Source organism: Rhinolophus ferrumequinum, chromosome 23 (genome assembly GCF_004115265.2).
Source record: "Rhinolophus ferrumequinum isolate MPI-CBG mRhiFer1 chromosome 23, mRhiFer1_v1.p, whole genome shotgun sequence".
NCBI classification, from domain to species: Eukaryota; Metazoa; Chordata; class Mammalia; order Chiroptera; family Rhinolophidae; genus Rhinolophus; species Rhinolophus ferrumequinum.
This window is the reverse complement of record NC_046306.1, coordinates 11,792,246-11,804,462: the sequence shown is the minus strand read 5'-3', so window position 1 is coordinate 11,804,462 and position 12,217 is coordinate 11,792,246. Positions and strand designations below refer to the sequence as shown.

At 39.7% G+C, this 12,217-nt stretch overlaps 1 protein-coding gene across 2 annotated transcripts; it reads right to left on the bottom strand.

The window, feature by feature from the left end:
• Nucleotides 1–500: 500 nt before the first annotated feature.
• Nucleotides 501–11,729, bottom strand: ZNF334 (zinc finger protein 334). Of its 2 annotated transcripts, none has more exons than XM_033094976.1 (4): nt 11,683–11,729; nt 6,717–6,843; nt 6,343–6,438; nt 501–3,418 (listed from the first exon to the last, which is right to left on the bottom strand). In XM_033094976.1, exons 1-4 carry the CDS (start codon nt 11,695–11,697, stop codon nt 1,638–1,640), a joined length of 2,019 nt encoding a protein of 672 aa, XP_032950867.1. In that variant the 5' UTR covers nt 11,698–11,729; the 3' UTR covers nt 501–1,637. The 2 variants fall into 2 exon arrangements, with proteins under 2 accessions (XP_032950867.1, XP_032950868.1); XM_033094977.1 differs by lacking the exon at nt 11,683–11,729 and adding an exon at nt 7,690–7,742.
• Nucleotides 11,730–12,217: the final 488 nt, after the last annotated feature.

Genomic DNA, 12,217 nt, shown 5'->3' with positions numbered 1-12,217 from the left:
TGTTGTGTGAATTCACCTTGTTTATTTTATCTGTGGTAATCGATTATTTTTTCATTTTTATTTGTTTGCTGTATTTTGATTTTGTTTCTTTTTCACTTTCTTTACTTTTCCTATTTTAGTCAATGTTCATATTATTTTTTAAAAATGTAGGAGAAATTTTACTAGGGAACAAAGGAAAAAATACAATCAAGAAGGCTAGGCCCAAATGACAAGTGGTGTAGATACCTGAAAAGTCATTACAGAGATTTTTAGATACAGAAAAATAAATGAAACAAAAGGAATCTTAACTATGATCCTTACACCAAAACATCACTTTTGCTAACATTCAAATGCAATTATTTCAAGCCTGTTTCTTGAAAATTAAAGTTTATGAACAGAAATATATGCTCATGTGTATATATATATATGCATATATAAAGAAAAACATTAAAAGCAATACCTATGTACTCATAATTCATTTAAGAAACATGAAGCTTACTCTCTCCTTAAATGTCAGCCCCTTCTTCTTCCACAAATGTAATTGCTATCCTCGATTTTGTGTTAATCATCCACTTGTTTTCCTTTGTAGTTTTACCTATTATGTATACCCTAAACAATGTACTGCTGAATTCTGTTTTTAAACTTTACATAACTGCAATAACATGGTATCTATATTTTTTAATTCAACATTATTGTTTTAAGATATAATCTTGATGTGTTTAACTGAGGTCACTCCTTTTTATTGGTATATATTATTCCCACTGTATGACCATACCAACATTTATTTATCTAGTCTATCATTAATGGACATTTGTTGCTTTTTGTTTTTTAAAAAATATTACATAAAGCATTGCAATGAACATTCTTGTAATGTGTGGTGACAGATGTGCAATTTTTCCTAGGGCAGTGTTTTTCTGTGAGGGAGTAAATGGCATTCTGGATGAGCCTCTTCATCCTGTCCTTTCACTGACACGTTTCAGGGTGTTTAGCATTTTTAGTCCTCTGACCTACTAAAGGCTAGTAGTACCCTCAGTCATAGTGACAACCAAACTATCCCGATATTTTCAAATACCTTTTAGGATGTCCACTTGAGAACTATTGTTTTAGGGTATGTGTCTAGAAGTGGGATTGTTGCACCACAGGTTGATTGCTCAATTTTCACTTATTGTTGAGATGCAGAGACAGTGGTGGGTTCCCATATGCAAATCCAACATACACATTATTTATGTTATATAGCACAATCATATACTACACACCTATATGTAGTCCAGTATGCCTCTGACTTTTCACATATATCTTTAATACTGTTGTGTCAATGACATAAATTATTCATGCTTTTACAAAAGCTCCACATTTCACATTCTATTAAGAACAAAATATTTTGTTACCTTTTCTGTAATAAGTTTGGTGTCACATCTGACATATGACTTCTAGTTAAACAATATTTCTACAAGAACACTTTAATCCATATTCCTTAAAATGACATACTCCCCCTCAATATCTTTGAATACTTGTTGAAAGCTTTCACGCATTCAAAGCATTCATAGGGTTTCACTCCTGTATTAATCTGCTAATTCCAATTAGCTATGACCTATTGATAAAGACTGTCCTACAAGGGTTGACATCTTAGCGTTTCTGCTCTGCAATTTTTCTGATGTTCAAAGAGTCTGACTTGGAGATGCAGGCTTCTGCACGGAGAGAGTGTTGATGGGAGTTTTCTTCTTGTGTGTTTTTCTTTGATGTTTGGTGAGGGCTGACCTCTGGCTGAAGGTTTTTCTACATTCATCACATTCATAGGGTTTTTCACCTGTGTGAATCCTCTGGTGTTTTGTGAGTGCTGACTTTTCATAGAAAGTTTTCCCACATTCCGCACATTTGTAGGGTTTCTCTCCTGTATGAGTTCTCTGATGCACAACAAGGTTGGATTTCACACAGAAAGATCTCCAGCATTCATTACATTTATAGGGTTTCTCTCCCGTGTGGGTTCTTTGATGTTGAGTAAGGTTTGACTTCACGCAAAAGGTTTTCCCACATTCATTACATTTATACGGTTTCTCTCCTGTGTGAGTTCTCTGATGCACTGTGAGGGCTGACTTCTGGCAGAAGGATTTTCCACATTTGTTACAGTCATATGGTTTTTCTCCTGTGTGAGTTCTCTGATGTTCAGTGAGGTTGGACTTCACAAAGAAGGATTTTCCACATTCGTTACATTCGTAGGGTTTTTTCCCTGTGTGTGTACTCTGAGGTTGAGTAAGTTCTGTTTTCTTATGGAAGCTTTTTCCACATTTATTACTGTCATAGGTGTTCTTTCCTTTGTGAACTCGCTGATTTTGAGTGAGGTGTGACTTCTTACTTAAGATCCTCCTCTTTTCATTGCACTCATCTGTTCTTTTCCCCAAGTGCATTCTCTGATGTTGAGCAAGTTTTGACTTCTCGCAGGAAGCTTTCTCACATTTACCACCTTCAGAGCTTTTCTCTCTTGTGTTAACTCTCTGACTTTGAGTGAGGTGTGACTTCTTTATTGCTTTTTCACTCTCATTGGGTTTTTCTATTGTGTGAATTTTCTGATATTGAGTAAGGCATGACTTTTCATGGAAGGGTTTCCCACATTTATTACAGTCACAGATTTTCTCTCCTGTGTGAGTTCTCTCATTTTGAGTGTGGAATGACTTCGGCAAGGCTTCTTTACTTTCATTATACTCATCAGGTTTTCCTCCTGTGTGCATTCTCTGATGTTGAGTAAGGTTTGACTTCTTGCTATGGGATTTCCCCAATTCATTACACTCAAAGTGTTTCTCCCCTATGCGAGTTCTCTGGTGTGCATGTTTTGACTTCATGCATGAGGACTTCCCATTTTTACTGGATTCATGTAACTTCCTTTCCCTAAGGGTTCTCAGACAAGCATTAAACTTTAACTTTTGCATGAAGGCTCTTCTGTAATCATTACCTTCAAAGGGTTTCTCTCCTGTGTGAGTTCTCATATATGTAACATAGGCTGTTTTTTTATGAAAGGCTTTCCTACAATTATTATATTCAAGAAGCAGCTGCAAATCTGAATTCTTCTGGTGTTGAATAAAGTCATCATTATGACAGTGGGATTTCTTCTTTTGATCATTTTCACAGGACATGTCCCCTGTATGAATTTTCTCATGCGTAGTATCAAGGAATCTACATCCATTGAAATCACCACACTTTTTTATTACATGGCTTCTATTACAAATAATTAGTTCTGAAACACTTTTCAAGCTTGTTCCAAATGAGTCACATTTATGGGATATCTTTCTTGAAGGCACTGGATTTGTGGCCATATTAAATGCTTCTCCTAAGGCCTTACTTCTCTCCTTCATCAATGTTTTGTTGTTGATGAATAAAGTTTGTCTTGCATGTTTATCTTCATTGTCTTGGCTCCTCTCTTTCACGTTATTGCCTTTCTGGACTTCTAGAAATATTAAAAATTAACATACGTTATAAATCATAACACATTTCTTAAGGAATGGGGTTGTACACAAGTACCCTATGTTGAGTTGATTTTCAGGTTTTGGATACAGTCTCCTGGGATGAAAGAACTCCTAAGCAAGTATGTTATACCCTTTTGATTTGGTAACATGAAAACAAAGACAAAAAAAAACCCATCATACTACAGTAGAAAAATAGAGAGAAAGCTGAAAATTAATACAAGTAGCTTTGGCTTGTTACAAATGTGACCTCAAAATAGGTAGAGAGTTTGAAATAAAGCACAAGGAATGTTGAACTGAGAACAAAGGATGTAAAGAAAACAACTGATCCAAGGATGGAGGACAGTCAAAGAATGGGGCAAAAATAAGGGACACTGAGTAGGGAGATGGAAGGGCGATCGAGGGAAGTGTCAGAGCAAGATTAAGTGAGGAGGCAGATTACAGACTAGAACTTTATCCTTCTCTCCCCTGTACTTTTTAATTACTGTAGTAGGATCCTTAGTACAGTCTACACGCTTCCAACCTCTTCCTCCTCTTTTCCATTCTGTAGACCAACTCCCAACTACATTTATAAAATTATTAATTTCCCCGGTCTAATGGTCAGTCCTATAGCTCTGGCTCCATCTCTCCGTATAGCTGTGATACAGAAAAACAATGTCCAAAGAGAATGAATGTTAAGACACATGAGAGGATAAGCCATGCTCGCAACAGGATCCAATCCACCTGTATATCCTGACTGATGGTGCTATCATTTGATCTAGTAGGTTAATCAATAGTAAGTAACCTGTCCTGACGACCCCACTTGTCCCACTTTGAGTCTGCCGACTTACTTTACTAACTGATTGTGTCTTGTCACGATCCTAATTTTTAATTCTACTTTTATATCATGTTTCGTCTTCTCTGATTTCTCTTTCTATGAGAACTCAAGCACCTGGCTATTCAACTTGGTCCTAGAGCCTTTATTAATTTTTGCCTTTAAAATTTTTGGCTATGGGCGATTATTATTATCCTCTGCTAGTCTCATTTTATGCAATAACATCCACTGTACGCTTAAAAACTGATGACTTTTCTGTGGCAGATAAAACAGAGTCAATGTGCTAGCGAGGAAAATTTGATATTGAATGTTTATACTAGTTTCTTACACCTAAATTCACAATGCACGTTCAAATGATCATCCCACAAGTCTACGGTATTGTCAGCTCCTACCAAACCAGGGTATTTAATTCCACATCTTGTGCATTTTCAACCAAAGACAGTCTCACGTTCTTCACTGAGTTAGCACGTTCCATTCTTAGCTCTATCCAGAACCTAAGCATCCTTCAGGGTAATGCTACTTTCCCATTATTTAAAAAAATGTCTTCACCATTTTAAGTCCCATTTGTGGTAAATATTGAAAGTAAACAGTGTCTGTGCAATACGTTCTGAGACTATTTCCTAAGCACTAGTTTATATGGTGCTTTCTCTCTACTTCTACTTTCATGATTGAGGCAGATTTCCATTTCTTTTAGCAGTTTTTCAACCATTTTTTGTTTTGTTTCTTTTTGTTTTCACATTTGGTATTTCAGCTGCCTTCAACCTACAATAAATATAGAGCTGACTTTTTTTTTTTTTTTTTTTTTTTTTACTTTCCTGTGGCGTTTGGATAATTTCCAGGAAAAGGAGGGACAATGCCAACTTCACATTTGCATCTGCATCGTGGAACTCACTCCTTTCTTCTAGAAACACTTCGTTCCCGTGGCTTCTGGAATACCACTGTCTCCTGGCTCTGTCCCTACATACTGGGCCCTTCTTCTCAGTCTCTTGCTAGAATCTTGTGTCTTCCTGACCTCCGAATGTAGTGCTTAAGGGTGGAGTCCTTGACTTCCTATCTTATCTATCTATCTCACTGAGAGTAGAATTCAGTCTTTACCAGGCCTGTAAAGTTCTCCCCCCAGCTAAGTCTCTGCCATCGTTTGCGCCTTTCTCCTCAGGAAACCCTCTTTGGTCCTGACTTCCATGCTGTTCCCTGATTCTACCAGGTCCACCCCCGTCTCAGAGGCTTGGAACCTGCTGTCTCCGATAACTCATGGCTCACACCACCCCTTCATTCTAAACTCCATTCGACATTTTTTGTTCAAATGTTCACCTCCTCAAAGAGGCCTTCCCTGACTTCCCTTCCAAAATATCACTCCCGGTCAGTCTCTCTCCTCTTCACGTGACTTTAGCTTTTCAGAATGCTGATTACTACCAGACACAGTATGTATTTAATTGCTAACTGGATCTACTGATAAGAGACTTTGCTTTTGTATCCTTTGTGCTTATTATGTGACTGGTGCATGGCAGACACTTAATAAATATTGTTGGGGGCGGCCAATTTGCTCAGTTGGTTAGAGTGCAGTGCTCATAACACCAACATTGCCAGTTCGATTCTCACATGGGCTAGTGAGCTGTGCCCTCCACAACTAGGTTGAAAAAATAATGACTTGACTTGGAACTGATGGGTCCTGGAAAAACACACCATTCCCCAAATAAATAAATAAATATTGTTGAATAAAATAATGTATCAATAAATGCATATCTACAGAGTGTTTGGTACTGGTGGGAAGGTGAACAAAGGCTATTATTGAACAGAAAAAAACAGAGAAATAAAGGTCTAGGATGAGGGAAGCTGCAACTGGATTCTACAAAAACCAAGCAAATATCTCTACAAATGTTCCACAGAAAACAAAAGAATTATATGTGAAAGTTAAAAATTATATATTTGGAGGTTATTATTTAAGGCATGGAGGTCATCTGTCTTTAGTCATGTCGAGAAGCCTTGAGCCTCAAAGAGAGATTTCTGAAACCCATTTCCCAGATCCCAAGCCCTGAACTGGGCACTTGGGATACAGTTTCCACCAGCCGCCTCTGTCTGATCTCATTAACTCACCTGGGTGGCGCTGACTTGGGAGTTCGCTCTTTAAGATCCACGCTTCTTCTCCTTGCTCCAACTTGAATATCAGCTCAGGTTTGGTAACACAGTGCCCTGTTACGAGAAATGACATGGCTGTGGCAACGTTGCTAAGAGTTCAGGCCCTTTGAAGAATCAGAAGGGAGGAGTTTTAGAAGCTGTACAACAATGGGGCCCCCTCATCAAAGAAGACCCTTTCACTGGGGAGGTAAGAACACAACATTCTTTCAAGTTCCTCAAAACAATCTTTGAAGCCACAATCTCAAGCCTAAAACTCATGACACTCTACAATGATTTGCTCCCTAAGATGGGACATGCGTGCCGTGGCGAGTTGCACGGGAAGCTGTGCTTACCCAGGGATACCAGGTGACTGTAGTTCTCCAGCATCACGTCCCTGTACAGGTGCCTCTGCGCAGAGTCCAGCAGCTCCCACTCCTTTGGGGTGAAATCCACAGCTATGTCCTCAAACAACACCGACCCCTGCAATAGCCCAATCCTGCTTAATCCAAAGAGCTCAAGACCAAGCGCATGGGAAATACGTATGGGAACTAATCCTACTATGTTCACTGCTAAGACTTTACCAGGAAATATTACAAAGGCTGTCTATGGACCTTCTTGCATGTCGTACTTTGCGGGAGAAACAGAAACCATAACAGAAGTACTCGGCCTCTACAGTTATTTATTAATTCATAAAACAATTTGCGTTCCTCTGCATGCCTACAACTGTTCTAGTTTTGGAGGACGCTAAGGCAATGAAGGTACTGGTCCTGTTTTTAAGTTTACAGACCTACGAGGAGGCTTTTTACATAGACATACACATGCAATAATGAATTATGGGAGCCATGAAATAAAGTGTGTGCAAAGTAGAGTAAGGTTACAAAGGGGAGCAGGGTTAAATCTCTTTGTTTTTCAAGGTTATGCTTCACTGAGGAGATAAAGATTAGATTGCATATCAACAGTGAGTTTTCTGTGAGCATGGGACAACAATATAAGCAAAGGGATAGAAACATTAAAATCACATTCATTTAAGGGAATTGCAAGTAGTACCGTGTGACAGAATAAGGTTGGGGGCTTTGATGAGATAAAGAACAACAGAGGTATTTAGTGGTCAGACACTGAGAAGTTTTCTCCTGTAGGCTAGTGGACTTCAAATATTTAGTCACCCCATCAGTAAGAATTCCTGAGTATCCCTCAGTGTATTTACTTAGAAATTACACTACTGTATATGACTCTTCAGCCAGACACCAAGAGTAAAGCTTAACATTCTTATTTTTTTAGATACAAAAGAAACATAAAAAAGGGCATTCTAATCCTTTCTTTACATACCATACATTACTTGATTATGCAGTTGTCTGGGGTGGACACCCCTACTTTGGAGATTACTTCTGAGGACACTGGGGACCTATAAGTAAGGGACATGATCAGCTTTATATTTCGAAAGTAATGCTCCAGAAGCAGAGTGGAGAGTGCTTGAAAGCCGTGGTTCTCAATCAAACATGATTCTGCCTGCCAGGGGGCATGTGGCAATGTCTGGAGACATTTTGGGTTGTCACAAGCGAGGAAAGGGTGCCACTGGTAGTGAGTCCAGAGGGTGCTGGTGAGTCCAGAGACGCAGCTCACCATCCCACAATGTACAGGACAGCCTCTACAACCAAGAATTATCTGGCCCCAAATATCGATGGTGTTGCGGCTGAGAAAGCTGTTTGCAAGGCAAGTCCGAGAGGAAAGTCATAGACTTATAAGAGATGACCACCTATTTTAATGTAGTAGCAAAAGGATTTAGAAGTGGGAGCTCATTGTAAGTGGAATTAATCAGCAACTGGGTACGAAATGAAGGGAAAATGGAGCATTACCACCAGGTTATCTGCAAGCGCAGCTGGGCCAATCCTGGTGCCATATTCTGAGACTGACAGAACAGGAGAAGGAATAGGGTGTGCAGGAGAGAGCTGAATCTCAAACACGCTATACTTAAGGCATCGTGACGCCTACAGGTGGAGACGTCCTGGTGACAGCTGGTTACAGTATCTTGGAACTCAGAGGACAGCTCTCGGATTAGGATACACTTGGAAATCAGGAGTATTTCAGTGGTAGCTGAAGCCATCTAAATAGGGAACTTGTTCACAAAGATCATGGAGACCAAGGACAGAACCGGAGGGACAGCAGCGGAAGGACAGTAGGCCCTGGTGATCAACAGGGACCCAGAACTGGAAGTTAGCAGCTGTGCCTGCAGCATCTAGAACAGTCCTGATCCCCAGTGGTGCTCAATGAGCAGCTGTCAAACAAATGAAAAGGAGGCTCAAAAGTCACTGGTGGTGACAATTTCCAGAATAAGTGACTCGTAACGCGACACAATGGACTGGGCACACACATTTAGCTCCTTTGCTTCCAAAACTAGAGCAGGGAGAGACATGCAAACACTAACAAGTTTATCAGAGCAGTGGAGCACTAGGCAAGAGTCGGCAAGTGAGAAATTCTGACTAGTTTCTGGAAGACATAGAGTGGGGGGGAGACAGTGGGAGCACCGAGTAACACAAGTACTGCTGTATCCTCAGGGGGTCCCGTACCCCCTTCCACAGGGGTTGGCTGAGAATTAACACTCAGGAGAACGGTCCCTGTAACAAAACAGGGACTTCTCTCCAGGGGTCTGTGTGAACTCTGCAACCCAACAGAGTAGCCATCGTATTGTACTCAGTATCTTGAGATGGTCACAGCTTTTCTTTTAAGGCAATGCTAAGGAAATAAACTGACACTCTCTGCCATTAGGTAAGGCACTGCCCCCTTTGGCAGGAGAAAGAGGGGTCCCTTCGTGCTTCGCTCCCCTCTGCACAGCCTAAAGAGAAGCCTGTCTGTACACATCTCCCAACAATTCATGTGAGGACCCACGTCAGTCCATCCATTCAAGGGCAAAGCTTGCCCAGGAAACACCTCTGCACTGCCAAGTAAACACACATCAGCTACCTATATTGGTCTAATGAGGTTTTTACCTTTCTGTTCACACAGAAAACAGAAGAGGGTCCAGAGGGAGGAGGAAAAACAATAATCTGAAAAATAAGCCTCAAGAACAGGCTTGAAGGCTGTTAAACAAATTTAATGTCAATAAAAAGCAACAACCCAAAGGATCAGTACCAAAACGAATAGACTGAAGACCATGAGAACAAGTTGAATCCAGCTACTGAAGAGAATAACTTTCGTCCCCAAATTGATGTACGCGTCTTACTTCCATAAAGTGAGAAGAGCTGGTTGAGAAAAAAAGGAAAAACCCACAGATACTAAAAATTTTGTTGCCGACTTATGAAAACAAATAAGCAAAACTCTCAAGAGAAGGCCTGAAAACAAAATGACTACATAAATGGGCAAATCTCTCGACACATAGAACAAAAACAGAAAAATGGAAATGAAAGAAAAGTAACAAAACCCAGACAGCCGATCGGGAGAGGCACTGAGAGTCTAATGGGATTTCTGAATGACAAGAACAAAGAGGCTAGAGGGAAGGAAAAGACTCACAGAAATAACTGAAAACATCCCAGAGCACAAGAGTCTTCATTTTAAGAGAACCCATCCAATTACCACGTAGGCAGCCTGAGAAAAGAACAAATAACCAGACACTGCCTCGTGAAATATTTGAAACCTAAGGATAAAGAAAAACTTGCAAGAAGGAAAAATAAAACAGGTTATTTATGAAAAAATGAGAATCAAACTGCCACACGACTTTTCCCCAGTCTCTCCAAATGTCAGGAGATAATAGAGATGATCTTTTCTCATAATACTCTGAAGGAAAAGGATCTCAAAGCAAAATCCTATAACCAGTCAATCACTCATGTAACGGGGCAGAGTAAAGGCACTTTCAGATACCCAGATTCAGACGGCACACAATCACAGCCATGCCGTGAAATATTCCAGAGGCCTCTATTAAAACTCAGCAGAATCTGAGAAAGAAGACATGACATATGGAAATCGTGGTGGACAAACAAAGGAGCGCTGAAGAACTGGTTCCTCATAAAACCAGAGAAGGGCTGCAAGTGGGTGATTTACAGACATGGGGCTAACTCAACAGGAAACACTTTCTTTCAAAGTTATTTATAAAGGGTAGGTAGGCAAAGTTTTACATTTCTTGACAAAGCTACATATTGTGGGAAGCAAGCGTGAGAATTCCTGAACTTTGGAAGAGGAGCTGATAGTAAAGCTACAGCAGGCCACGCCAGTTCAACCACAGGCCACTGGAATGGGTAATACAATCAGCCACAGATGATAGAGAAGGTCTGGCCCTCGGGACGAGCTAGGACTGCCAGTCCTAATGGTCCGTACAGGGTACTTCCAACCCTCTTTCTACCTAAGGAGGGTTGCCAGATTCAGTGAATACAAAATACAGGGCACCCAGTTAAATGTGAACTTCAGATAAACAACGAGTAAGTTTTTATTATAAGTATGTCCCATCAAGATATAGTTCGTCTTACATGCCCTGTGTCTTATCTGGCAACCTTATGTCTAAAATGTCTCCCATTCCAAGTTCTTGGGCAAGTTGGGACACAGCAGACGATAACTTACAACCAACAATGGGTGGACTTGGGTTTGGGGTCTCCCATTGGGGCAGGGGGAAGTACAGACAAAATGAAATGGTCCATATGTTGAAAATTGTTGAAGCTGTGACAAGTATACTGGAGTTATTACATCCAGGTAAAGAATTTAACAGTGACTGGAATGTAAAAGCAGCTGGAAATTGTAGGTATATTATAACCGCCCAACTATTATTATTTTGTCACTTTATCTTCAAACTTGGGACAGCAAAAATAATAAGACAATGTATGCTGAAATTTCAATAGTTATTGTCCAAGTAGCTAGAAAGTGTGATGCAGTTGTTAACAAAGAATTCCTGAAATAAAGTTTATTATGTAAAAAGAAAATGAAAAAGAAAAGCGTTAGTTGATTTCCACAAAAACGGAGATGAGGAAGGCATATATCTTATTTAGATGACACTATAAAAACAATTCCTAATGATAAAAGTCTAAGTAGTACTTTGTTTTGTGCACCTGAAACTAATTAAAAAAAATTGTAAAAAACCCAATTCCTGATGCTGATAGAAAAATGTTTACCTCTGTGTTAAATATATCAAAGGTAATCAATAATAGAGGAAAAAGACTACACAGACCTTCACAACCACTGGAAGAGGGAAAAGGGAAGTAAGATGATAATGCAGGAAAAAAAATCAGGAAATGAAAAAAATGAAGAAAAACAATTGACAAGAAAGCATGGTTACTAAAAATGCAAAAGAACACTTAGGTTTCACTGAAAAAAAAATTGGTAATAAGTATATCAACTCACCTGGGATATGTTCATTTTCTCCTGCTCCTGGAAAAGTTTAGAGAATGGCGAAGGCAGAGCTGGAGAAAGGAAAGGAGCAAAGACATCGTGAGAACTAGGATCTACCTGGAAGGTCCTGAAAGCACCTAGAAATCCATACATACCAGCTGACAAATGGCCACAAGATGGGAGACCCTTCGAAAAGGGCAGGTATGCTGAGGGGACTCTTGTAACCCTCGTATAACCATGGGGAGCTAAGAGAAGCAGGTTTTTCTTTGGGGAAAGTAAATATTTTTTTCTTATTGGCTTCTTACAATGTATAGCCTCCTTAGAGTTAATAGCAGACAAATATAAAACAAGACAGAATCCAGCTAAGGAAGACTTGGTTAAACAAATCAGAGTATAGCAAGGACAACATGCCATGCCTTCAATCCATTATTAAACATATTATATTCTGAATATTTTGATGTCTCGGGTTTACTTTAATCCAGTAGAGGAAGGTGGAAGTGGGAAAGTGTATATGTGTGTGTGTGTGTGTGTGTGTGTGTGTGTGTTA